General features: G+C 42.9%; 1 protein-coding gene and 1 long non-coding RNA gene across 14 annotated transcripts in view; one reads left to right on the top strand and one right to left on the bottom strand.

Annotated features, from left to right (window-relative positions):
- The window catches only part of Sntg2 (syntrophin, gamma 2), a 202,470-nt gene that overhangs the window by 122,919 nt on the left and 52,364 nt on the right, over positions 1 to 27,187 (top strand). For 7 of the 13 annotated variants that reach the window (NM_001106720.2, NM_001414915.1, NM_001414914.1 and 4 more), the window contains 4 exons: positions 3,724 to 3,851; positions 18,438 to 18,567; positions 20,315 to 20,353; positions 27,066 to 27,185. In NM_001106720.2, the coding sequence (NP_001100190.1) occupies positions 3,724 to 3,851; positions 18,438 to 18,567; positions 20,315 to 20,353; positions 27,066 to 27,185 (417 nt within the window). The remainder of the gene's footprint in view (positions 1 to 3,723; positions 3,852 to 18,437; positions 18,568 to 20,314; positions 20,354 to 27,065; positions 27,186 to 27,187) is intronic. The other 6 variants (XM_087552613.1, XM_087552609.1, XM_087552615.1 and 3 more) reach the window with 1 other exon arrangement.
- LOC134479357 (uncharacterized) lies at positions 49 to 7,188 on the bottom strand. The gene is made up of 2 exons (XR_015622316.1): positions 7,095 to 7,188; positions 49 to 1,953 (listed from the first exon to the last, which is right to left on the bottom strand). It is a non-coding gene; the product is annotated as an uncharacterized LOC134479357 (long non-coding RNA).

Below are 27,187 nucleotides of genomic sequence, written 5' to 3'. Positions count from 1 at the left end.
TCGATTGAGCATGAAGTGTCCGCACAGCTAGAGACAGACTCTCTTATCTTTAGGTTTAGTGATTATTTATTGATCAAAACATTCTTTAAAAACTGAAATCATTCTATGGTTATCTACAAATAACATCGAGACACGGTAGCACTCCATAATGAGCTTGGTGCAAGAAATACACATGCCACATCAAAGGCTGTGTGGGGACTTTGTGTTCAAACTGACACCTCACTTGTACTCTGCTTCATAATGTTCACTGGGTAATGAATTATTTTTAAATAATAAAATGCATTTTATGTCAAAATAGCCACAAACCATACCTTTAGCAAGCAAGTCCTTAGTCATTTTGTATAGCGCTTTTAAATTTTTATTTCATGGAAATAAACATTACTAAATTAATTAATTAATAATAGAGCTTCATCTGTGAGTTCTGAGAGGTTTTTACTAGCATCTGGAAGTAGCAGAAGGTCACACACTGTGCTCTGATGAAGTAAAGACAGGACATGACTTATTGGCAAGGTGCTAGATATTACCTGGCTCTATTTGCCTGTGGCTTTACCAACCAGACCTCCGGCAAGATCACTTGATACTCATTTCCAAGGTGACATTATTTTAAATGTTGTTAAGTGTTGAATTCTCTTCTAAGGAGTGGAATGTTGAGTTAAAATTTGTTTGCAAAATTCTGCTAATGCTACACCGCAGGATGTTTGTGCAACTCACAAATATAGGAAGCTGGAGACAAACTTCTTCCTTGTAACAGCTCAAGATACAAAAGGAATAGAGGATCCACTCAGAGTGACAGCTGCACCAAGGCATCACTCCACAGTATGGGGCTAAACTTGCAGGGTCAAGGACACATGGATACTTACAGCAAGAGTCCAGGGTCACATCCAGTATCAATAAACTGTATATCATTGAAACTGGCCTGAGGGCTTGTCTTTGAGAAATTGTCTACGTGATTTATATTCCCAGTGAGATTCTCAAGTCAATGTGCTACATGTTGTTAGACATAGACAGGGAAATCTAAATAGCCACCCAGGCTTCCTCTGTAGCACAATTCTCAGACAAGGAGATTCCAAATAATAGGAGGTAGCAGTTTAAAAAGCATTAAGCTGGATAAGGCAAGGGCACTTGCTTTCAAGCCACAGGAACCAGGTGGTTGAAGACTGTCAGCTCTGACAGCAAGGCAGGTGACAGGAAAGCACGCCCTCTGGGGGGTGGAGGTCTGCTTTGGGACAATGGAAAAGGAACAATGTGCTATTCTGCTGACTTGAAAAGACAAAGGGACAGGTGCAGATTTCTGATTTAGCTGGACCGTGTGACAAAGCAAAAATAACCTGACAGGGTGACAAGAGAGAGCCAGGAAATCCAGGCTCTCCCTTATCCAGCTGAATCCACAGACCCAAGTATACAGGAGAAAGGCTGCTTATGGCAAAGATAGGGGAGGGAACCAAGGGGTTAGAGACAGACATAGATGATTGCTGTCAAGCTGGATAACCTTGAGGTTTCCCTGTGCTTGGAGTAGAGGGGAGGCACAGTTGACTCTCTGGACATCCAACTGAGTGTCCAGAGAGGTGACATCTTGGACACACACCTTTCTCATCACAATTGTGGAATGCTTCAGGACTCCCCGTGCTGTCACAGCTTCTGATGTGATGTTTTGATGGTAGCATTTCCCCTCCCTGGTAGATAAATGTGTCTCAACTGCTTATAGAAGCCACGGCCTCAGGATGACGAACATGCCCTTGCCAACGAGGAGTCGGGTTCCATTCAGCCCGATGCAGCTAGACATGAGATTTGTAGGAGTTTGGCCAAAAGAATCATAGACATCAACATAGTTTTCAGTCTTTGCATTGCTGGGCTGAGAAGAAAGTCTAAGATGTTTTAGTTAATCTGTGTGTGGTAGGGAGAAAAGCACATTTCCAACAGCTACTGTTCTTGTTAGCATATTCTTCTTTTCACCTAAAATAAATAAATAAAACCTGTTTCCTATTTCCTGAACAATCGTCAGAGTGTAGTGGCTGATTGGGAATGTAGAACAGGAAGCCTGGCAGGGCTCCTCTGGTATGTGACCCTTTTGGATACAATGCAAGGAGGTAAATCCAATTGTCCCTTCATAATCATCGTATCACAGTTGCTGTGTCCAGTGTTTGTAGATATGTACCTCATCCTGGCCATTGCTTCCTTAACAAAGTGTTTTATTTCATTAAGAATCATTAATTTAATCTACAAATTTGGGAGGGCTAGAGGTAGACATCTTTCAGGTTAGTGTGGTTAGCCCCAGAGGTTATTCAGGGTCTGTTCTTCTGGAGGGTGCCCACTCTGCTGATGTCTCTCCACACCAGGTCCCCCTCTGGTTTTTTGGAGCTTTCTTGCTGCCTGTTAGCAGTGCCCAAGGGTGAGCTTCCAAAAAAGCTAGTGCCATCTCACAATGACCCCCTCCTCCATGAGCAAGTCCTATCCCACATGGGTGAGTACACACCTGTGAGCACAGCCAGGTAACTAGACTTGTCATACAAGCTCACAGCCTACCCTCCTGCTGGCAGAGCACTTGTCTACTCTCCACATCCCCAAAGATGTATCTCTTCAGCCTCAAGCCCATCAGACAAGTGGACCAAGTAGCTTCACCAAAACCAGACCTGTGCAGTAGGATTCCTGGCTCAGTTTCCCAGGCAGTTCTTCACCTGAACAATTGATACCAAAGGAAAATGAAAAGCCACAGACCATGGACCAAATTGACCACAATGAACACACTCTCTCAAGAAGGGAGAAAGTAGAATGTTTCCCACTCCACAGTGACTCTAAAATGGGCAGGTATAAGTGGCCAGGCCCTGGATTAGATTACGTCCTCATCCTTGAGAGTTCTGCTCTATGGGCCGCCCTCATATCTGCCCCTGGACACCTTCCTTTCTCATCAGAGGTGCCTTTCATTTGCAGCTAAGTGACTTGTCTGGCTTCCCTCCATCTCAAGATCTGGGGACTTGATTATTTTGTTGTTTATTTGCTTCATACCAGATCCATGATTGTTTTAAAACTTGTATTACAAGGACATTTTATGAGTCAACTTTTACCTATTCTGTTAGACAAAGTTCTGCCCCAGTTCTCTTCAAAGTTACCTATTGTCTCAGACTGAAAGCCATGTCCTTGAGTATTTCTGAAACCTGAAATTTAAGTGGTAAGAGCTATAGTCACTCTCTTAGGGACTGTGTTCTCTCAGGTCAAGAAGAGGTATAACTTCACATCTTTCAGAATGTCTAGCAAAGAAAAGACCCACCGTGCCCATGATGGCATAGAAATATGTCTCATAACTGGGACTCGTTTGCCATTGGTAGAAGCAATTTCAATTTAGCCCATAGTACTGGGTCTCTGACATTGACTAGCTCAGCTTGTCTTGACTGAGTTCCTCCTAAGGTTTCACATCTTTAACTTAAGGAAGATCTGTCGTGTCTATGAGATCCTCCTCCAAATGCAGTTTTCTGTGTGCTTCTCCTTCAGCCTTCTTCACTTTTAAAAAAAAATTTTGTTTACAACATATTTTTTTAAAGCTTTTAGATTCAAGTATGAGTGCTGCTTTCTCTCTGAATTCCTGAGAAGTTATCTTGAATGTTTTCATCAGTGGAAGTGGGCTGGTCTGAGTTTTATAGGAGGGCTGCCTCAGTTGCCTGTAAGCGTCTCCAGAGGACCGTGTGGTGACTGGTCCTGTGATGACTGACTCTTCCTTATTTTGCACAGGCTCCATCATCGCCTTCCTCACCCATAGCTAATGAACCAAAGTATGAGAAGCGTTGGCTAGACACCTTGTCAGTCCCTTTGTCTATGGCTCGGATCTCCAGATACAAAGCTGGAACAGAAAAGCTCAGGTATGTAATCAACATCGGAAGTGAGAAAAACTAATGAACCTGGCATTGTGGGAAAGTCTGGCAAACTCCATGTTATACCAGTTCTATCTGCTGCTGTCTAATGGCACTGTTGGCAGGCACAGGCACTCTCTCTGTGGGACAGCATTTGAGGAAGTGTTGAAGGCCCAAGAGGAAGGCGACACAGAAGCAGTTGGAATGACTGATTTTATTTTAAATGGGAGCTGTTCTCTCTTCTAGCAAGAGCAATTGTCAGTGATCAAGAAATAGTATAAGGAGAAAAAATTCTGCCTTCAACTTTAAATGTCAACAGAATAGGATCAATTATAAAAGATTGCATGCTTTTCTAAATTACAGATAGATATTTAGAAGCCATTTAAATTCAGTGATCTTCAGTTTTTGAATTAATAAAGTAAGAAGATTAGGCCAGCTCCTGTGATCAATAAATGCTACTAGTTTGGAAGCCCTGTTAATTATGGAGTTACAAGATGAATCTGTGAAGGCTCATGTACCCTTCTTCTGGGTAATCTGAGGAGCCAGGGCTCCTTGTTTGAATTTGTAGACAAGCCAGATACAGGGAACAGTGCCCACTTAATTTAGCAAAGATACAGCATGAACATGGTGTTGTAAGTTGAGCTTTGTCTGTCATGAAATGTGTGTGTGTGTGGTTGCAGTGTTTGTTATGTGGCAGGAGTATAGTGTGTATGTGGAGTTGAACTGTGTGATTGTTGGTGTGAGCATGTGTTTATGGGCTTCTTTTTTATACATAATGACCTATGTATTCATGGAGCTCAGAGTGATATTTAAACACATACAATACGTGGTGATCATATTAGCATAACTACCTCAAGGGTATTGTTGTTGTTGTTGTTGTTAGTGGTGGAGAGATGGCTTAGTGGTTAAGAACCACTAAATGCTTAAGTGGTCTTCCAGAGCACATAAGTCAGGTCCCAAGTACCCACACTGAGCATTTCATAGCCACTTGGGACTCCAGTTCCAGAGGATCCAACACTGGCTTCTGGCTTCCACAGGCAACTGTGCACATGCCCTAGGCGCCCAACGTGCAAATGCACAATTTAAACTTAAAAAAAAAAAAAAAAAAAGAACTTTTTATTTGCTAAGTGTGGGAGCAAATGGGTGTAGGTACCAGCAGAGGACAAAAGGGGGCGCTAGATCTCTTAGAACAGAGATTACAGGCAGTTGTTAGTACCTAACATGGCTACTCTTTATAGTGTGGACATTTGGTAATATAATTTTCCAAATCCATAAAAACTCAATGTAACTACATCTATTTCTGACTTCTTTACTTTCCTTCTTCAGTGTTTTGTAGATTTCAGTAGGTAGGTCCTGAACTTCCTTAAGTTTACTATTTTATTATTTTGCAAAGGGGATTCTTATTATTATTGTTGTTGTTATTGTTTTGTTTTGGTGGTGGTGGTGGTGGTGGTGGTGGTGGTGGTGGTGGTGGTGGTGGTGGTGGTGGGTTTTGTGGCTGTTGATGGTGGTGGTGGGTTTTGTTGTTGTTTTGTTTTGGTGGTGGTGGTGGTGGTGGTGGTGGTGGTGGTGGTGGTGGGTTTTGTGGCTGTTGATGGTGGTGGTGGGTTTTGTTGTTGTTTTGTTTTGGTGGTGGTGGTAGTGGTGGATTTTGGTGGTGGTTGGTTGTTTGGTTAGTTTTGTTTTGTTTCTGTAATGTTTTGTAGAAATCAGAAATCTGGTGTTGCCACCAGAGAATGCAAACTCTTAATCCACCCGCCCTGAGGATCGCTCCCTAAGGGTTTCTGCCTCACTCTGGTTCAGCCTTAGTCTTCTGTGTGTGTCCAGGAATTTCTCTTCTAGACTACTTCACATCCTAGATTATGCAGACAGCTTGTATAAATGGTCCCCTGTTGCAGCATACAACCCTTCCTGCTCCTACAGATTGTTGGCAGTATCTTCCTGTTCATTTCTGATTTTCATCTTCTCTCTTTTTTTTTTAAATCTCTCAAATTTTTATCCATTTTGTCTTTCAAAGAACCAACTTCTAGCCTTATTAGGCTTTCAGTTGCCTTTCCTTTATTTCTTGTCTACTTTTATTGTTCTTGTTTGTTTGGGGGAGACATTCAGATACACACATGTGTAAAACACACACTGAAATGTTAGTTTCAGTTTCTCTTCTATGTAAACAGAGACAGATTTTTCTGCACAAGGAATTATAGGGAGAGTGACACCCCCACCCCCACTGAGTGCTGTGCAGGCCCACATGTTAACATTGTTGCTGCTATTGGTCTTGAATATATTGTATTGGGGTGTGTGTGTGTGTGTGTGTGTGTGTGTGTGTTAGAAAGGGAATTTCTTAGGTTGGTTTACACTCTTGGGGACAGGGTAGTCTAGTGCTTTTCTGCACACAGAGAGGCATAGTACTTGGTAGCTGTTCAGTCCTTGAAACTAGAGGCCTCAAGAACTATCACCCAGCATCAAAGCCAAGGAATTTCCTGAACAGACAGTGGGGTTTAACTTACACTGATAGAAAGAAGAAGCTGGAGTGTGTTGTCACAGGAGGATGGTAGCAACAGTGATAAACACACTAGGTGGAAGACACCAGGCAGGCACGTGCTGCTTTTCTCTCAGACCTCTTTTTTATCTGAGCCACATACGGGCAGATGCTTTCAGCCCTAGGGCAAAGCTAGTGAGTGTTCATGTTCATACATTTTTGTGCATTATTTAACATTTTCCTCATAACAGATTGAGGAATCCCTTTAACATTTCTGTGATTGTCATGGTGATAAAAATCCTTCAGCCTTTAGTCTAAAGGACAACCTTGCAGGCATTGTCTTCTCACTTGGCATTTCTATTCCTTCTAACACTGTAAAGGCACTAGCCCAACCCCCTCCTGACACTCGTGGTTTCTCCTGAGAATTTGAGCAAGAATCTGAGGGCTGATCCCTTATACATGATACTTTTGTTCTCTTTTGCTGTTTCAGAGTTCTCCCTTTTGAGCATCTGATTAATACATCTGGCTGTGCCATTTTGAATCGATTACTCTAGGGGTATTTCAAGATTTCCGGGTCTGGATTTCTGTATATCTCCCCAGATTCAGGGTGATTCCAGACACAGCTTTCACCTGTTGCTTCTTTTCTTTCCATGTGGAACTTCCATCAATGTGTATCTGAAGGTTTCCCGTCAGACTACCAAGATTTACTTACTCTTTTGTTTCATTTTTCCTGCTTTCCCCTCTAATTGTCTTATTAAGAATAACCTGAATTTTACCTCATTAACTTTGTCTTTTGGACAATTAAGTCAGCTGTTTAAACTGCATCTGCAGTAGAAGTCACAGTTGATGGTCATCAGGGTTCTAAAGACTATTTTACCCTGGTTGTCATGGGCTACCCCAGTACTGTGAGTTCTATGGGGCTTCTAACCTGGAACTGGGTTTGTCAAATGGAATGTCTTCCTCTGAGTTTCTAGGTGACACTGATGAAATGTTAGAACGATTTCTGGGTAGTCCATGCTGCTCTGGTCTGTGGTTGTAGGGCCTGGACATTAGGTATAGGGCCATCTCAAGATCCTGCAGAGCACTGTGTGAAACATTTCCATCCAGGCTTGTGGAGGCAAACCTTTCTCAGTACATAGGCAAGAAGAACTGGAATTGAGCTCTAAGTCTTGGAATCACAGAGGGTTTACAGTCGGATGGTCGCAGACAGGCCTGCCTTAGAGACTTCACAATCATCTCCCTAGAGAACTTTGGCTGGACACAGATATTCCCAGCCTATAGATGGGAGGTGTTTACTTGAGCTCCCAACCTGTCGAGAACTACTGGGAACTAAGATCAGCAGGCCTGGTTCAGTGTCAGAAGTTGGTGGGTCAACCATGTGGGTTGGTTTGTTCCTGGGTCATAACCCAAGGAGCTTCATGAACATCCAGGGACCATTTAGCATCTGCTATGACAAGATCAAGCTGGTCATGTCTCCCTGTAGGTCCATGTGTTTGTAGGGCAGAGCTGGACCCACAGCTGAGAGACTGCACTGAGTTATAGGGAAATGCTCAGATGATCAAACCTTCTTCAATGATCCTGATATTAGGCTCTTCCCTTGCTGGATAGTTTCAGAAACAGTCTCTGAACCATGTATAAATGTGACCAAGCTCTTTGAAACTTTCTTGACTGTCTTTAAATTATACCATACAAACAGAAATTAATTGTTTAGTGAGAATTTGAGGGCAGGATATGTTGATATGAAACTAATTCCTAACAACAACCTGTATGTTCTCAGAGGGTCTCACCCCCCCCCTCCAGATGGCAGAGCAAGCTCAACTCTGTAAGGGCAGAAAGGAAGATGCCTAGGATCCTTCAGCCATGTTGCATTATAGACTGCTCAGCCCCAGATGCAACTTTGCATCTTGGGGTAGCTACTGAAATGCCTCTCTCGAAAGCGCATCTTGACTATGGATGCTGTAAGAAAGCAAGCTCTCGTGGAGTGAATAAAGCTAATGCTTTTCTTAGCTTTACCAAACTGATTTTTTTTTTACTGTGGAACAAATCAGTAAAATCATAGCAGCTGACACATGACAGTCACTGCCTCTTCGAGCTCTTCAATTAAGAGCCATCATTAAATGATCACTGTTGGGGTCGTGCTAGGTTAAGATCAAGGTGTTGGTCTAGCTGGCCCATCATCAAAGCTAAAATGCAAGGCAATATTTATGCCAGCAGACCATCAACAATCTTTCTAACAGTGAAAAAACTGTAGACCTGAGCAGAGGGTTGGTAAAGCCCAGAGGCAGTTTCTCTGAGGGTGGGTCCTGAGAGGCATGCAGGGCTGGCACCTGGAGTTGCCCTCAGGTGCCCTCTGGGGGCTGCGCTGGTGCTGCTTGTAGGTGCTGTTTGCAGGTGCTCCCACCTGAGCTTTGTTCTGTCTGAGCAAAGGGAAGAGAAGAGGTAAGCTGAACACGTCACCACTGCCTGAGATGGTTTTGTGAAAGTAACATAAAGTCTAACTGTAGGCACAGAGGGGCTGGGGGACAGACACCTTGAGCAGATGTCTTAGGAACGTAAGACCAAAATGAAGGAAGACCGTTTAGATTTGAGTGAATGTCTCCAAAGAAGAACCGTTAATCTTCATCGTCTGGTTGATTACATCTATAATCTATATGTCTATAAAGAGACGTGCCTCTGGGAAGGTCCATAATACACTAGGAAATAAGGCATCCATTTTTATAGGCTGCTACCAGGTCCTCCACCTCTCCAGAAGGCAGCCATTGTTTGATGACCCAGTCCAGACTTTGTAAGGCAATCTAATAAATTCTCTTGGTAAACATATAATATATAATATATATACATATATATATATATATATATATATATATATATAATTTACTGGTTCTGTTTCTCCAGAGACCCCTAATACACAAAACTAACTAGTGCAGGAGCCCACACTCACCTACTATCCGGTGTCACGTGATCCTTTCCAAGATGCACGGTCTCTATCTTCCCATACAGAGACCCCCTTTCTCACCTCTTGTTTCATGCCGGCCTTGAAAACGATAAGGAGTCATTGGCCTTGTTCTTTCTGCACATCAGGAAAAGGGAGCAGAAAGGCAAAGGGAAAGGAGTGGGAGGAAGTGTAGAGTACAAGGTTGGGTCCCGTTGCCCCATCTGTTCAGGTTCTACAAATAACAATGAAGTTTTGTTTTGTAACTTAGAGTGAAACCCCATTTGTTCTGAAGCACTCACCTTACATAAGAAGAATCAGTGAGAACCAGATGGGCTTCGCAAAGTCAAAACAGAATCAGGCACGTTTCGGATGAGCACGTTTGGCGAGGTGATAGTGCAAGTCACAATCATCCTGATAAATGCTTTGATCTGCTTTGCAAAGGGTGGTGCCATGTTTAAACACTCATTCGACAAATTTACAGAAAGCTTCTCTATAGAATGTGTCAGGCAGTCAAGGCCTCCCACAGTACAGTGTTCTCAAAGCCTGTGTGCCTCGGGTGCCAGCCTCGGCTAGAGTGCAGAAGCAGAGCCCTGAACACCACTCATCTCTGTAGGAAGGGAGGCCTGCTGTGAGACTGAGGATTTTGGTGTGTGACAGTGAAGGTCAAGTCTTCATGGGAGTTGTCAGTACTGGGGCCCCATGCTTGTCCTCTAGCTGAGTGTTTATTCTGAATGCTGTTACAGACTTAGCCGCAGGCTTAATCTTTCCCACAACCATGGAATCTCCTGTTGTTACCAGGTAGCTGTGTCGGATGCCTTGGCAGAAGAGCAGTTGCTTTGCTTTTCTTCTTCTCTCCTAAACCTCAATTCATCCTATCCAGGAAGGGCTCCTCTCTGCCTGGGGACCTCACAACCTTGCCAGCAGCAAGCAGGTGACAGGATTGCCATTTCGTTCTCAGTGAACTGTCTATAAATCCACAGAGAACCTCATTCTATAGACAGAAGACTAGTGGAAAGAGATAATGCCTTGCTACATGGGTTCCCAACAGCTGTGCTACAGCTGTTCAGTGGGATCAGTATTCTGCAGAAGCCACAGATATTCTTCTGAGTCTCTCCCTTAGTCCACTGCCTTGGCTAGTGACCATTTATAAATATTTGTCCTGATCTGAGTCCATGCAGTTGGGTCCAGAAGCAAAAATGCTTCTGGAACTCTTCCCTTTGCCATCCTCATACTCCTGCCCTGCTGCCCCAACCAGCCATCTTTCTTCCAGATGTGACTTCCTCTCTCCCTCTGAATCTGACTCCCTCTGCTTCTCCCCCTGCATCAAATATCAGCTTCTCCATGTAGAATCTGTCATTTCTATCTCTGGGGATTATTCATCTTGACTGTAAGGGATTAGTACCCTGTGTGCTGATGGATACTGAAGCCTCCACTTTCAGACACAAAGATCGCTTCTTAGCTGAGCAAGATAAACTCATCACAAGTCTTCCCATTTGAACGCTAAGTTGATTCTGCTTTCCTTTGTGTGTAGAGATTTAATAGGCTCTCAAGATCCGAAATGAAAATAAATAGGAAGAGGTTTTAAAGTTGGAAGAATTGAATCACAATAGATGAAAGAAGGATAGAATGTGCATGACTTTCTCCCCAGAGCCTGCTCCTGGCTGCCCGCTGTGCTCGCAGATCTTTTCATCTCCTGTCAGTGGTAGAGGCATGTGACTTCTCTAGTCCTAACTCACTGCTGCAGGCAGTCATTTTATCTTGACTCTCTGTCCTCAGTTTACCAGCTTCTTCATCTTTAAGAACTACAGGGTGGTTAAGAACTTTTCACAGTGATAAAGAAAAGGACCTAGTCACTAGTTCTTATCCAAGAAAGTTAATGGCCAGGTTCAGAGCCTCGGTTGGGAAAGGAGATGGAAAAGGTTCTAGAGGCAATGACTCTCCCAGGGTGGGATAAACTGGCACATTAGTTAGAGTCTAGACCCTTGGGGGCTGCTGTGACAGAGCTCCACAGGCAAGGTGCCAGACAGCATCGGTGATCTGTCTGTCATTGAAGAGCATGGAATCCCAGATCATGTATGGAGAGTTCTCCTGGTGACCCTGGTGATCACCAGATTCTCACTTTGCTCTCATATGTAGAAAGTGACAATCGACCTCCTTCTGGAGTCCTACAGACAACACTGATGTTGACAGTCCTTTGGCCTGCCACCTATGAAGACCAAGTCTTTCCCAGGGACCATCTACCCAGATTTCTTCTTTTGGGTGAACTGTCTTTCTTATATGAAGCTGAAAGGAGATTTCTCAACTGTGCTTTACAAATGATGTCTGCTTCCTGCTCAGCATAGACATGATCCTAAGATAATAAAGGGTTTTCCAAGCCAAGCAATTTTCTGGCATAGAGAATTCTGTTGTTGTTGTTGTTTTTGCTTTGTTTATCTTTATTTAGATAAGACCTAGTTCAGAGCTCCTGCCAGGTTACCCAGGTAGCAGTGTGACTCCCATGCATTTTCAGAGTATGGTCCTGTCCCAGAAGGAAAAGGGAAAATGACAGCCACTAGCCATCATAGCCAATGTAGAATTACCAAACCCAAATCAGAAGCCAGGTACAAATGAATAGGGAGGTCGGGGAAAAATGAGCCATGTGCTCCTGGAGACAGCAAGCAGTTGCCATGGTTTCAGAGCATGGTATCTTACAGTTTTTCCAGATCAGATGTCTTTAATATCAGGTGCTAAGAAAGGGCTGGAGTCAGAAACCTCTCCTCTCTCCTGGTGATGACTGTGGGTTCTTGCCTTTGCTAGCCTGGCCTTACAAGTACACTTGGATAAGTGATTAACATGTATAAGCTCAGTTTCTGAATCTCAATGATAACACCCTCATAGGGTGAGGATAACACCATTGCAATGTTTGAAAACTGATGCACTGTGTTTATTACAAAAGGAGGCCATCTGCCAGCTGGTTCTCCTTATTGTTCATTTTAAATACCATTGTGTGTGAGATGTGTAAAAGATCCCCATTGTCCCCCCCCCATGTTATTTAATCATTGACTTCTAAGACTTACAGAGAGATAAAAAGAGAATTAAAATACTTTCATTTCAAAAGCATAAGGATTCTTTGCACATTGTTGACATATTTGAAGATACACATTCAAAGGACAGAGATTCCCAATATCAATGTAACTCTAGCTACAAGTGATCCCACGCTGCCTTCTAGTCTTTAAGGGTACTCATCCCCACGCAGGCATGAGTACATGTACACACATGCACAAAGAATTTCTAAAAGGCAAAAATAGGAGAGGGGCATACAATTTTGTATTCTTTCCTTTGGGTTTAACTACCTAGGTAACTCTCAAGACAGGGTCTCCCACGGCTAGAGCTGAGGCTGGCTCTGAACTGATCCCCCTGCCTCTAACCATTGGACCCCGTGAAATATTTTACTTATTTTCTCGCCTCTATAAAAAGCAGTAAAATCCTAGCCAGAAAACATTGCCCAAGGCTCCTGGAGAAGAATTTAAGCACCAAGCAGACTAAGAATTTATTTTAAATTTCCTGCCAGTATCCAAACAAAACAGAAACGGCACAAATGAGCAGAGGGTTTGTTTCTATGTTGAGCAATGTGCATGGTGGGGATGAGTCCTAGCTTGTCCCAGCTCCATGAGCATCTGGACAGTACAATTCCCTGGTACATGAAGCCCTTTAATAAGCCAATCTATCTATTGGTGAAGTTTTCTCAGAAAACCCTTCGGGTATCATTTAGCATTTGATCTTTATATAAAAGTGAGACTTCTATTGGAACAAGTTAAAAAATACCAAGTTTGGAAATTTTGACTCTAATAAGGATGAAAGTTTAAAAATGAGGAATTTGATGGGCAGATCGATTCACATGCCACCACCATCACTGAACTCTGACATAACTTCAATATGTTTCGTTCAACTGGCTTTGAGAAAATCTAGCAGGTTTTCATTTGCAGAAGACATAGTCAGATTATATGGTCACTAGCATGGATGTGGGTAGTGCAGTGATACAGAATGGTCAAGACCAGAGAAAGCAGAAGGAGTTGCTACTTGAAATTCAACTGTTCCTTCAACGTTACATGGCTTTTGCATGGCCTTTTGGTGAAAGTAGACAGCAGTTAGCTGCTGACCATGTAGGTGGATGCCACAGCTCCCTTGGAAGCAGTCCTGTCCTTGGAGAGGGATAGCTATCTTGAGGGGGGAGTATAAGACTTTGCTGGGGTAGGCAGAAAGCTTTGGGCCTCAGGATCTCTGGATGCACCAGGGACTATATATGGCATTCCAGCATCTTGGAGGAAGAGAGACGGAGTCTCTATCTCAGATGAGAGCTCAAGTATACTGCGGAAGATTTCCAGCCATCTTCCATATCCTTAATCAATAGTTTTCCCCAATGTAGAAAGAAATTTTATATAATACTTTCATAAAGCATAATCAAATCCTGTTAAAATTCTTTTGGTCCCATTAACTGAGAGTCCACTCATATCCAGACAAAGGACTTGACATTACTCCATCATCATAGGTCTTCAAACATCATCCTGGGTGGATGGTACCCTCCTCACTGACAAATGAGGACCAGAGCCCTGGAGTCTGCTTATTATCCTATTTGTCTGAAGAATGAATAGAGTCCAGGTCTATTTTTCTCTATTCTCAATTGAATTTATCAGCTTCTCTGTAGCCTCTTTCAGGCTCTTGGTCGGTTTTACCAGAAAGCTTTAGAATACTGGCCTGACATTTTGCTTACTTTAATATCTGTGTGTTTAATAGTTGAGGCACTTTGGGCTTTTTGCAAGAGCCCCTTTGCAAGGCTTCTTTGTGTTTCTTGTGTTCTAATTTGCACATCTGTTGGTTTGCATATCTTGTCTATATTTGGGGGCAGTAGGAGTCTTCACATCTGGTGTACAGAGAACGGCAGAACCCCAACAGTTGTTCCTCTTGCAGAAATCTTTCTTTGGGGGCTGGCTTTTGGGGAAGCAACCAGGCTAGCATCTCCCACTCTGTCAGACAGTCATCATGCTGTTTTCTCTTCTGGTTGTCCCTTCTCCAGCTGCTACACTGACCAAATTGCTCCATGGTGAGCTAACTCCTTCTCACTGCCTGACCCCTCCACAGTGGACAGCTTACATGCTCTATTTCTAGACAAGACATGTCCCCAGTGCCCACGCTTGACTGTTCCACCACCCACTCCCAGCTCTACTTGGGAAGCATCACAAGAAAACAGATGGCCCAAACCAGTGTCCCTTGTCTGGCCTTGCCCACATGCTGGGTCCAGTTACTCCAGCACAGCTGCTAAGTAACACAGCTATACTTGTGTGCATTCAGCCAAACCTTGGATTCATTGTTGCCTCCTCCTTGCCCTGTGATCTGAGTCTAATCTCTCCACTAATTTCCCCTCCTGCCACCTACCCAGGCTGGCTTCCCTGAGCACTCTCCTTGCCTGGTTACTCCAGCAGTTAACAGTTTTCTCTCTTATTCCACTCTGTCTCTTTGGCCTATTTACAACACATTTTTTTTTTTTGGTAAATTTGTCATCCATTTCTCATCATGCCATTTCTTTGCTCAGAGCCTCTCAGTGACTTTCTAGTGCAGTTAGAATAAAGTCCATGCCCTTGTGATGTCCAAAATAAACACAAGGACGGATTTTTAATGCTGTCCCATGCCACGTAGAGAAAGTAATAATTTGTCATGCAGAACACACAGGTCTAAAGCAGCCATGCCTTGGAACCAAGGAACAAGGAACCTTGAAATGAAGGAATTAGAGACAAATGGCTCTACCTGGAAGACACAATTGAAAGAAACAACAAGAAATAGTTATGAAGGCAGCAGCAAAGAGGCTTGGCCCATTCCCTAAGCCATTCTGTCAGCCAGCTGCACCTTCACTTTAAACTCACCTCCACCTGAGCTTTATCCTCTGGCAAAGCTTTCAGAAATGCATTCATCACCCTTCATATCCTACCAAGCTGGGAAATCAGCTGGAAATAATTAAACGTTTCATTCTCCTTCAAGAACTGCTTATTAAGGTTGAAACCACCAGGGATCTCTGTTTTAAAAAGAAAGATTACTCACTCATAGGAATGAAAACTCTTGGTAGCTCTCCCCCCTTATGCCCTCCCCCTTGCTTCGCAGAACTCATAGCTGAGAGCTTATTACAACATGGTTGAGTGTGGACTGTGGATAGATACATGGGCAATATGGGTTTTAGGGACAGTTACTGGCGGTTGAGACAGCCTTTTTTTTTTTCCTCTATTATTTTATTCTAAAGTGTTAACTGCAAGGGATATATAACCTGTTATTTTTTTATAATTTTAATTTTAATTCAAAATAGATTTCTTTTCTTTTTTTTATAACGAGTATTTCTTATATACATTTCGAGTGTTATTCCCTTTCCCGGTATCCGGGCAAACACCCCCTCCCCCCTCCCCTTCCTTATGGGTGTTCCCCTCCCAACCCTCCCCCCATTGCCGCCCTCCCCCCACCAGTCTAGTTCACTGGGGGTTCAGTCTTAGCAGGACCCAGGGCTTCCCCTTCCACTGGTGCTCTTACTAGGATATTCATTGCTACCTATGAGGTCAGAGTCCAGGGTCAGTCCATGTATAGTCTTTAGGTAGTGGCTTAGTCCCTGGAAGCTCTGGTTGCTTGGCATTGTTGTACATATGGGGTCTCGAGCCCCTTCAAGCTCTTCCAGTTCTTTCTCTGATTCCTTCAACGGGGGTCCTATTCTCAGTTCAGTGGTTTGCTGCTGGCATTTGCCTCTGTATTTGCTGTATTCTGGCTGTGTCTCTCAGGAGCAATCTACATCCGGCTCCTGTCGGTCTGCACTTCTTTGCTTCATCAATCTTGTCTAATTGGATGGCTGTATATGTATGGGCCACATGTGGGGCTGGCTCTGAATGGGTGTTCCTTCATTCTCTGTTTTAATCTTTGCCTCTCTCTTCCCTACCAAGGGTATTCTTGTTCCCCTTTTAAAGAAGGAGTGAAGCATTCACATTTTGATCATCCGTCTTGAGTTTCATTTGTTCTAGGCATCTAGGGTAATTCAAGCATTTGGGCTAATAGCCACTTATCAATGAGTGCATACCATGTATGTCTTTCTGTGATTGGGTTAGCTCACTCAGGATGATATTTTCCAGTTCCAACCATTTGCCTACGAATTTCATAAAGTCGTTGTTTTTGATAGCTGAGTAATATTCCATTGTGTAGATGTACCACATTTTCTGTATCCATTCCTCTGTTGAAGGGCATCTGGGTTCTTTCCAGCTTCTGGCTATTATAAATAAGGCTGCAATGAACATAGTGGAGCACGTGTCTTTTTTATATGTTGGGGCATCTTTTGGGTATATGCCCAAGAGAGGTATAGCTGGATCCTCAGGCAGTTCAATGTCCAATTTTCTGAGGATCCTCCAGACTGATTTCCAGAATGGTTGTACCAGTATGCAATCCCACCAACAATGGAGGTGTGTTTCTCTTTCTCCACATCCTTGCCAGCATCTGCTGTCCCCTGAGTTTTTGATCTTAGCCATTCTCACTGGTGTGAGGTGAAATCTCAGGGTTGTTTTGATTTGCATTTCCCTTATGACTAAAGATGTTGAACATTTCTTTAGGTGTTTCTCAGCCATTCAGCATTCCTCAGCTGTGAATTCTTTGTTTAGCTCTGAACCCCATTTTTTAATAGGGTTATTTGTCTCCCTGCGGTATAACTTCTTGAGTTCTTTGTATATTTTGGATATAAGGCCTCTATCTGTTGTAGGATTGGTAAAGATCTTTTCCCAATCTGTTGGTTGCCGTTTTGTCCTAACCACAGTGTCCTTTGCCTTACAGAAGCTTTGCAGTTTTATGAGATCCCATTTGTCGATTTTTGATCTTAGAGCGTAAGCCATTGGTGTTTTGTTTAGGAAATTTTTTCCAGTGCCCATGTGTTCCAGATGCTTCCCTAGTTTTTCTTCTATTAGTTTGAGTGTGTCTGGTTTGATGTGGAGGTCCTTGATCCACTTGGACTTAAGCTTTGTACAGGGTGATAAGCATGGATCAATCTGCATTCTTCTACATGTTGACCTCCAGTTGAACCAGCACCATTTGCTGAAAATGCTATCTTTTTTCCATTGGATGGTTTTGGCTCCTTTGTCAAAAATCAAGTGACCATAGGTGTGTGGGTTCATTTCTGGGTCTTCAATTCCATTCCATTGGTCTATCTGTCTGTCTCTGTACCAATACCATGCAGTTTTTATCACTATTGCTCTGTAATACTGCTTGAGTTCAGGGATAATGATTCCCCCTGAAGTCCTTTTATTGTTGAGGATAGCTTTAGCTATCCTGGGTTTTTTGTTATTTCAGATGAATTTGCAAATTGTTCTGTCTAACTCTTTGAAGAATTGGATTGGTATTTTGATGGGGATTGCATTGAATCTGTAGATTGCTTTTGGTAAAATGGCCATTTTTACTATATTAATACTGCCAATCCATGAGCATGGGAAATCTTTCCATCTTCTGAGGTCTTCTTCAATTTCCTTCTTCAGTGTCTTGAAGTTCTTATTGTACAGATCTTTTACTTGCTTTGTTAAAGTCACACCGAGGTACTTTATATTATTTGGGTCTATTATGAAGGGTGTCGTTTCCCTAATTTCTTTCTTGTTAGACAGCCTTATGTCAATTACCTCCCCTTGTTCACACTGAAGCAAGGACCCCAGGGCTTCTCTGGAGCTCCACTGTAGATCCTAATTGTATGCACTAGGACACCCCATCCCCTATCAGCACTGAGTGTGTTGGTGCTTAATGGCGTGTTAGGTTTCAGGTGGTAAGGTGGGCTGCAAACTAACTACATCTAAGATGCCTATAAAATGATAACTAAGATTTCAACCAGAGCAAACCTTCTTTCCCATCTGACCTGCTTTCCTTGTGCCTATTGAATTTGAAGCAGCTCTTAGTGAGGGAGTTCAGTGTGGATCCTCACTTTGGTAAGGCTAGTTCATTATACCTGTTGTTGACTAGAGGATTAAGACTGTCTGCTTTTTCACAAGGGTGTCACAGCTGAGCATAGCACAGCACGTGCTGAAAGCACCTGGCCCCTGCTGGAGTCCCAATCAGGTGTCATGCTCTAGCTGACTGGCTCCCTGGTGTTGTCCCTTTTGCTGGTGTCATTCTCCAGCTGACCTGCTCCCTGGTATCCTCCCTCCTGCTGCAGGTCCAGTGCATTGGAGGTGCTGGCCCTGGACGGAGCCAGCACAGGAGCCCTTCAGTTCTCCACTGCCCAGGACTGTGCGGATTGGTTGCGTGCAATCTCAACCAACATCAATGAACTGACGCTTCAACATGTGAGCAAAAAGCCCAGGGCTTACTCCCTCACTTGTTTGCATTTGCAGTAATGATGAGAAGTTTCCAAGGATAATTAACCCACTGTAAGGTTAGGTCTGCATACAGAACATACACTCGTTTCAATTGATCAGAAATCCAGCTCAAATAACTAAAACTTAACCTATTAAAATGTGTTTAGATACAAACATTGGAAACTTCCAGGCTAGATCCCTCTCTGTCTTTCTCTCCATCCCTTCCCTCTCATTCTTTCTCTTGTCATATACACACACAGGGATCTCTCTCTCTCTCTCTCTCTCTCTCTCTCTCTCTCTCTCTGCATTTCTCTCTCTCCCTCTCCCTTTCCTTCTCCCCTCCCCCCATCTCTGTCTCTGTTTCAAACTATCTTAATACAACGTGGCATTTGGATAAACTACTAACTGGGATAAAAATATGATACACACACCCTGGTTTTCCTCTGGCCTTCCCAAGTATGTGCACACATAAACATGAGCACAAACATTTACACACACACACACACACACACACACACACACACACACTTATTTTAAAAAATAAAAATAAAAAGGGCATACCTAACCAAATATACTGGTCCAGAAAGAAGCATTCTATGCCTTGGGTGATAAGTTTAATGTTCGAAGTCAGTAAGATTTGTAAAAGAAAGAATAAGTGGAGATGAGCTGGGGAAGGGAACATCAACTGCTTGCTGAGTCTCTCATGAAGTACTGCAAGCTGTATCCATGTAGCTGTGGCAGGACTGGCCCACGGCCAAGGACTTGGCCCAGTTCCCATCTTCGTTCCCTCCCAATACCCATGCTGTGCTGTATGTTTGCTCCACATTCCTTTATCTGCGCTTGGCAGCTTGATGCAACCTGTGATGCCCTGCATCACACAGCCTAGTACCTGCTGGCCCCTCCTTCCTCAGCTCCTGCCTGTCCTGGCCAGTGCTGGAGAGAAGTTAGCTGAATAATCTGAGATGCTTACAGATGCAGTCATATGAGAGATTCTACTCTGAAGGCATGAGACTTATCCTTTAATGGTGTAAAAATAAACACATTCCTACAGTCCCACTTTCAATATTCCATACATTGAATCCCTATGATATTGGATGGATAATTTTTTAATTAAATAACTAAATAGATAAATGAGCAAACAGAAAGGAGACAGTTAGGACTGGATTAACATTAGAATTAATGCTAGTGAGTGCATAGTTCTCCTGATTGGGTGACCATCACAGGTGACCCTTGGGCAGCATGGCAGGGTAGACATGTGGGCTCACAGCACAGAGTGAATCTCCCTATGAACTTCCATTCCTTCACAGTAAAATTGTTGAAAGTCACATCTACATGTCTACATGGTTCTGAGACTTATGTATGGAATGGACTACTCACTGTGGGCATTGGTCATTGTAATATGACACAGAGTAGAGGCCACCTTCCTTTTTTTTTTCAACATGGTAGAGTCTAAGCATCTATCATCCCCCAGCTGCCCTCACTTCGAGGACTCGTATTTGGGAATGATGACATTAAGGAGCCTGTGCCCGTCGTTTTGTTTCATTGTTTTCCTGCTTTGAGAATTGCTGCGATAAATTTGTATTTGCTCTGATTTGAAGATAAGCACAGCATAGAGGAAACTCATCTCCAAGGAACTTTCCTGGGCTGGTTAATTTCAGCTGCCATTTAGACAAGCTGAGAAATGAAGGCACTAGCGTGCGTGGCACACTGACCCCTTGCTGTCTTCCTTCTACAGATGAAAATGGCAAACAAATGCTGTTCTCCCTGTGACCAGGTAGGTGTATGACTTCAGCCCAGTAGGATAACCAACCCCCAAAGTGGCTGCTTCCTTTTGTGGAATTTAGATAGGAAAATGCTAGGGAGAATCATACCGAATTTGGTAGACTCTGTCACATGGGTGAACTCAAAGCTCTTTATTTATCTGGGAACACACTGGGGGACCGTTCTGATCACCTGTGTTTACAGAGATAAATGATGCCTGTGGGTTGTGCTCAGTAGAAAATGTGATCTGAACAGGATTTAGAGAGGGCTATAAGAGAGCCCAAAGAGCATTCAGGATGGAGAAAGGCCTGGGTGACTTAGGATCATTTTGTTGTATAATGTTATTGACTCAATGAGAGTTTATTCTGGAGCCAAATCTCAATAACCATGGCCCACAAACACATGTGGAGGTCTCCCCCCCCCCAATCCCATATTCTAGTTTAGTAACAGTTTCATGAAGTTTTCACGGTAACAGAACAGAGAAAATCATAAGTCAAGCTACTTTTAGAATACAGCAATGTGAGCATCCAGTTGGTTGTTTAAAGCAAAATAGGAAAGTCTGGTAGGTTTCACATGTGGCATTCTGGTGACATTCTTAGCTGTGGAACTGGCGGTAGCTAGTGGTCTGTTAATACATTCTGAAAAAGGATCTTCCTGACTGTCACGGGGATGGGAGCCACACATCTTCCTAAAGATAAAAATAAATTAATCTGGATCTTCAACACCCCTACTCCTTATGGCCAGATCATCCTTGTAGACTCTCTTCAACACAGAGGTGGAATTCAGTTTATAACATTTTAATCTATAGTCACCGGGGCTCCCAGGAGCTGCTGACATGGCAGATGTTAATGTCTGTGCCTAAGATCCTGTCACCCAACTCCCTCAGGGCAATGTTCTCACATGGGGTATAACCTAGAGCAAGACTTCCCCCCCCTTGACAGGCCCCTCTTCAACATCAGCTCCTCATGAGTACTCCTGGCCCCCTCCCGCTTTCATGGAGTGTCTGTTAGTCACATATTAGGCTGAGCACATGAAGGGGAACTTGTTTATAGTTCATTGGCTGCCGGATCACATCTTACATAGGTTTACAGAAGCATGAGTTATAACCCCAAGAGAACCAATGTCCATGTATTCCTGTTGTTGAAACTGGTGCTTCTGAATGCTCTTTAAACAGTGGTTAGCATCAGAATCTAAAGTCAAGACAATGACACTCAGGGGAACGTTGCTCTGTCAATTCAATGTTGACTGAGAAAGACAATGATTTCAGTCTGCACTTTAATTGGACCTTTTAGTCAGCATTTTTACACTGATAATAATAACTCTTCTAAATATAACTTATTACTTTCAATATGTTATAAATTAACCATCAGCTATTTTATTTTCATAGCTTAAAGAGGGGCTAAGCTAGTATGATTAATACTTCCATAAATGTCTTCAAACAGGAATAGCATTCATCCTATATCTTCCCACATTAAAATATTACATTTCCACTAAAGTTTGCAGAATAAATTTCTTATAATTTTGTCCATTAAGACACCTCCACTTCGTTCACACATAAACATTTTCTCAATTTATCTGTCGTTGGTGAGATGTTGATCTGACTTTGTGTTGTTTTTGTTTTTTCCACACATGATTTACTGTTTTTGAAATTGAATTCCATTAGCCCCTCAGCACTCTGAAGGATCTCTAAGATTCTATACTTAGGGAGTCTGCCCCTTCAAAGATGGCAAGGAGTGGCTCGGTCCTTGTCCTCAGCTCCTCCAGCCAATCCACTGAGGGCCACGGGACTCTGTTGCCTGTTGAGATATCTGTGACCAAAGGAGAGATCACCATGCACGATAAAGTAGGTGGAAAGGTCAGGTCTCCCGAAGGGAGAGGTTAGTGAGTTCCAGTGTGCCCATACAAAGAGTTATCTCCAGACGTGGCTCTGGATCACTGAAGAGAATGCTGGGGTTTGCAGGTGGATACAAACAATTTTCCTACCGGGAAAGAGCATTGTTCTGTGAGCAGGATGTGTTTCCTTCACTTTGGCATTCACCTCTTCCTGTCACTGAATATCAAGAGCCTACAGTGAAATGGCAACCCCTGTTACTGCACAATCTTTGAGGAGCCCACAGGTCCCACACCAGTCACCTTTCACATCAAGAAGCATCGCCTTCATCTGATGAACTCCACTCCACAGCACACTTTGCTGACATCGCCATGTTTGAGGAAAGCCTGGGATCTAAATCCAGCTGTGTCCTTTTCTGGCAGAAACATTGAACACACTGACATCTGAGCTTGATTTCTTCATCTCTACAGCAAACCAAATTCACGTAGTGGAAATCTGAAGCTTTATTTTCTGGGATTTTTATTTATTCATATATTTATTTCTGAACTCAAAATTTGCATATCACTTTGAACCTGCCCAGGGGTTCATTAGTGTTTTTATATTAGACATGGAAGGAACGTCATGCTGTGCTGGTGGCTTTCAAACCATCCTTGCCGTCCTGAGTGTTCGGGCGTGTTCTAGAGGAGGAATACACATCCGCTCCAAGCTCTACACACTCTGTATTGTGTCTTAGGATTTGCTATTGAACACTTCAAAACTGAAAAGCAATATCTTTCCACTTTAAGCAACCACTGATTGTTGATGTATTACAAATAATAATTGAATAAATGTGAAAAAACAAAGGCATAGTTTTAAGGCTGTCATCACTGTGATGAAATATGAGACCAAGAGCAATTTTGGAGGAAGGGAAATTATTTGTCTTATGCTTCCGTATTAATATTCATCATCAAAGGAAGTCAAGACAGGAGCTCAAATAGGGCAGGAGCTCAAACAGGGCAGGAACTCAAAGGGCAGGAATCTGGAGGCAAGAACAGATGCAGAAGCCATGAAGGGTGTTCCTTACTGGCTTGCTCAGCCTGCTTTATTATAAAACCCAGGACCAGCATCCTAGAGATAGCACCACCCACAATGGGCTGGACCCTCTCCAACCAGTCACTAATTAAGAAAATGCCCTATAAGCTTGCTTGCAGCAGGTCTCATGGAGTTGTGGGGGGGGGGTTGTTTTTGTTTTTGTTTTTGTTTTTTAGTTTAGGTACCCTCCTCCCAGATGACTTACTTTAGCTTGTGTCAGGTTGAGCTAAAACAATCTAGCACAGGATGTAACAACTGATAAAATTGAAATAAAGAGAAGAAAGTCTAGGAGCCAGTATAATAAGCACGGGGCATAGATTCTGATGCCTGGCATTTAACCTTATAAATTGTTGCTCAAACTGGAGGACTCTTGTCTTAAACAAAGGCCAAGTTGTGCTGGGGGTGGGGGGAATGGCTCAGCTTGTAAAGTGCTTGCCTTGTAGGCATAAAGACCTGAGTTTGGTCCCTAGAATCCCCATTGAAAATAGCCAAGCATAGTGGTACATGTTTATAACTCCAGTATTAAGGAAGCAGAGAAAGAAAGAGCCCTGTGGCTAACTGACCAGCTAGTCTAGTCTTGGTGAATTTTAGGCCAATAAGAGACCCTTTTAAAAGAAAAAACAAAAAAAGGTAGACAGTTAGACAGCCATAAGGAATTACACCTATTGTTGCCCTTTGGTCTATACACACACACACACACACACACACACACACACACACACACACACACACTCTCTCTCTCTCACACACAGAGCCAATATAAACATAATGACATTAAGCACAAACTAAGCACACTCTGAGGATGCGTCCACCCTAGTAAAACTGCAAACAGCCTTATTTATTTCCAAAGTAAATTTCTTCTAAAAATTTCTAACTTGGTTTTCAATTGACAGAGATGATGCCTTGATTAACACCCCAAGGATAATGTTAGTAGCATTTTTCGTATAGAATAAAAAATCAGGCATGTAGTCACAATCTTTTGTAGCCTTAACCAAGTACCTATGCTGGCCCAGCAAGAAACAGGACTTTCACAGAAAGGACACCAGAACAGATAGATGAAATTGTACTTCTCTGTGGAGGTGGTGAAACCCTGGGTTCCCAGTTAATTATATCACCTAATGCCATCAGGGCAGCATCCATGAAAGTGTGATATACACTTCTTACAACATGCTGCAAGTCATTAAAAAATTCATAATGTGAAAGATAAGATTAGCTTCCTGGAGATTATTTACGAACTAGCTAAACATACATAAAGAAGATTCACAAGGTAGCCAGTGTTCCGAATAACAGCAAAGCCATAACTTACTTCTGTGCTATCTGGGCAGTATTAAATTACACTTGGTATTTAATTAAGTTCACATCCAACTAATTGGTGATTCACATTCTTACCAACCTGAGCTGTCATGTCGGCTACAGCGGCAGCTTCTTGGCCACTCCCCAGTATGGAATTCCTGTTGAATTATGTGAGCGCATGGTATTGACTGAGCGTGGAGTCACCCAGACACTGTGAAGGGAAGGACAGAGCAGACAAGGAGAGCCAAATGCTGGTTGCAGCACTTTCAGAGGTGGCACTGGGTTCTCAGCTAATGCCTGGTAGCTCTGACGACCCATGGTGACCCTCAAATGAACAGGAACCCAAGGGTTGTTCATCCTTGTTTGAATTCTGCTGCTGTGAGAAGAGATCGTAGCTTCTCTATTTCAACTGGGAATCCAGACCTGCAGCCTTGACTTTACCTTCCAGCTGTCTGTGGTGCCTACACTCAGACTTATCCACACTCATTCATCCACCTGTGAAGGTCACCATCCTCTCTGCTGTGCCCACATGTCACAGCTCATTGCAATGTTATGAAGAGGAGGAAGACAAAAGACCCCACTGCTGTCACGTTTCTATCTGGAATGTTGCCAAATCCAAAAGACCTTCAAGGACTTAAATTCCAGCAGTTTTCTCACAGTGCAAATACTGTTTTGTTTCTGTCTGCAGTCTCTGTGCCTGGGGCTTTTCTAAGACACAGGATTAAATTCTCATGGTTATCATGCAATATTGTGCACTCTAGCCTCTTTTATAATAAAAGCCAAACTATGTTAAAGGTATTCCAAGTCACATGAGATTTTTGATACTATTATAGCCGCTTTATCGTATCACATTAATCTGACTCACCTTCTTGGAGCACATGTAAGACAAAGTTAAGGCTGAGGAGGTGGGTAGCTCAGTTGGTGAGGTTTTTGACTCATAAGCACCTCATGTAGTTGGTAAGAAATAAACTTGATGTGGTGATATATGCTCATAACCCAGAGACAAGTAGAACCCTGGAGCTGTAGGCATGTCAGCCTACCAGAGTTGACAAGTTCTAAGCCAGTGTGAGAGTCCGTCTCAAAAAACCAAGGAAGACAGTACCTGAGAAATGACAGCCAAGATAGAGTTCTGGACATTACATGAATGCACAGACATGCACTACACACCCTTGAATATTCATACATATTGCTTCTATACATACATGAAGATTTAATCAATGACAAAGTTACAGATCTGAGGGGCATTCATTCATTTGTATTCATTAGACATCATAGCAGTGATTCTGTTCAGCCTTGACGACTATTTTCCACACAATCTGCCTTGTTTGCATTTTAGCTGTCAGCTGACATCTTGACCCTGAGGATAGGTCTATGGTGTGTGAGAGTGAATGCTGCCAGGAGTTACTCAGTAAGAGTTGATGAAGGGATGTTCCACTTTGGGCTATGGGAATTGCTAGTGAGCTTTCTGTTTCTGTCCAAAACCTTTGGACTCAAGGTCTTCAGCCCCAAAGGATGCTGGGTAATGTTGGTTGAAATAGTGCATATATCATTTAAAGTGCTAAAGCCAGACATGGTGGAACACACCTTTAATCACAGTGCTAGGGAGGCAGAAGCAGGCAGATATCTATGCGGTTGAGGCCGGCATGGTCTACATAGCTTACTGGGACAACCAGGACTACATATAGACATTATCTTCAAAGTAGAGATAGAAGTAAGGAGTAGTTGGGAACTCTGTCTTACTTTAAGTTTTTCCTCAATAAGGTTTTTTTTTATAGTGAGTGGAGATGGGAAAATTAAACTGAAGTGACTCGTGCCATTTACTAAAATGTATGTGCCACATATAAAAGTAGGTGATAAGGGGATTGTTCTTTAACAGGCTGAAGTCATGCACTGGATTCTCAAGTTGTATCACTGTTTCCCTGATTCACCTGAACCCCGTTCTGACTTTGTACTTTACATTCCGTGGAGTAAGACTGAAACTATCTGAGTTGTAAGAATGTTTTGTTTTGCATTATGTTCACTACTAAGGAGTCAAATGCTAAAGGAAGTCTTAGTCATTTTTTTCACATTGTAGGATGCCTTATATTTTACTATAAACAATGAAAATATAATGACCTATTTTTGAATCTGCACAAGAGAATGAGAAAAACCATCCTTTAGTAGAGTGTAATTCAACAGTGCGTTTTTGTCCTTTTACTTGTGATCCTTTGCCTTTAAAAGCTGAGCCATCTCTCCAGCCTTGTAACAACACATTTTTAAAAAGTACGAGAAACCCACAACTCAGCTACTGTGTAGAGCCTTACTCCATAAGGATCTGAGTATCCACCACAAACTATCATATACTTTTATCCTCTATTTGAGTTTGAGTTAGAACTCAAAAGATTCATACAGGCTTCTTTGGTTTACCGTCTTTCCTGGGCATGTTGGGTTGAAGGCATAGAACGTGGTGTGTTGAATGTGGTTAGTATTCTGCTCTTAAGACGTTTTCATTAAGGCTTGGCTTTTAATTTTCCAAGGTTTCCCTCTGCAGGTGGTGCACATGGGATGGGTAAATGAGAGGCTCCAAGGAGCTGACAACAACCCTCAGAACTTCAGATCCAAGTTCTTGGCCCTGAGGGGTTCATCATTCTACATTTTTAGCGCTCCTCCGGT

The sequence above is a fragment of the Rattus norvegicus genome, chromosome 6 (genome assembly GCF_021556685.1).
Source record: "Rattus norvegicus strain SHRSP/BbbUtx chromosome 6, alternate assembly SHRSP_T2T, whole genome shotgun sequence".
Lineage (NCBI taxonomy): Eukaryota > Metazoa > Chordata > Mammalia > Rodentia > Muridae > Rattus > Rattus norvegicus.
This window is presented reverse-complemented; position numbering and strand designations above follow the sequence as displayed.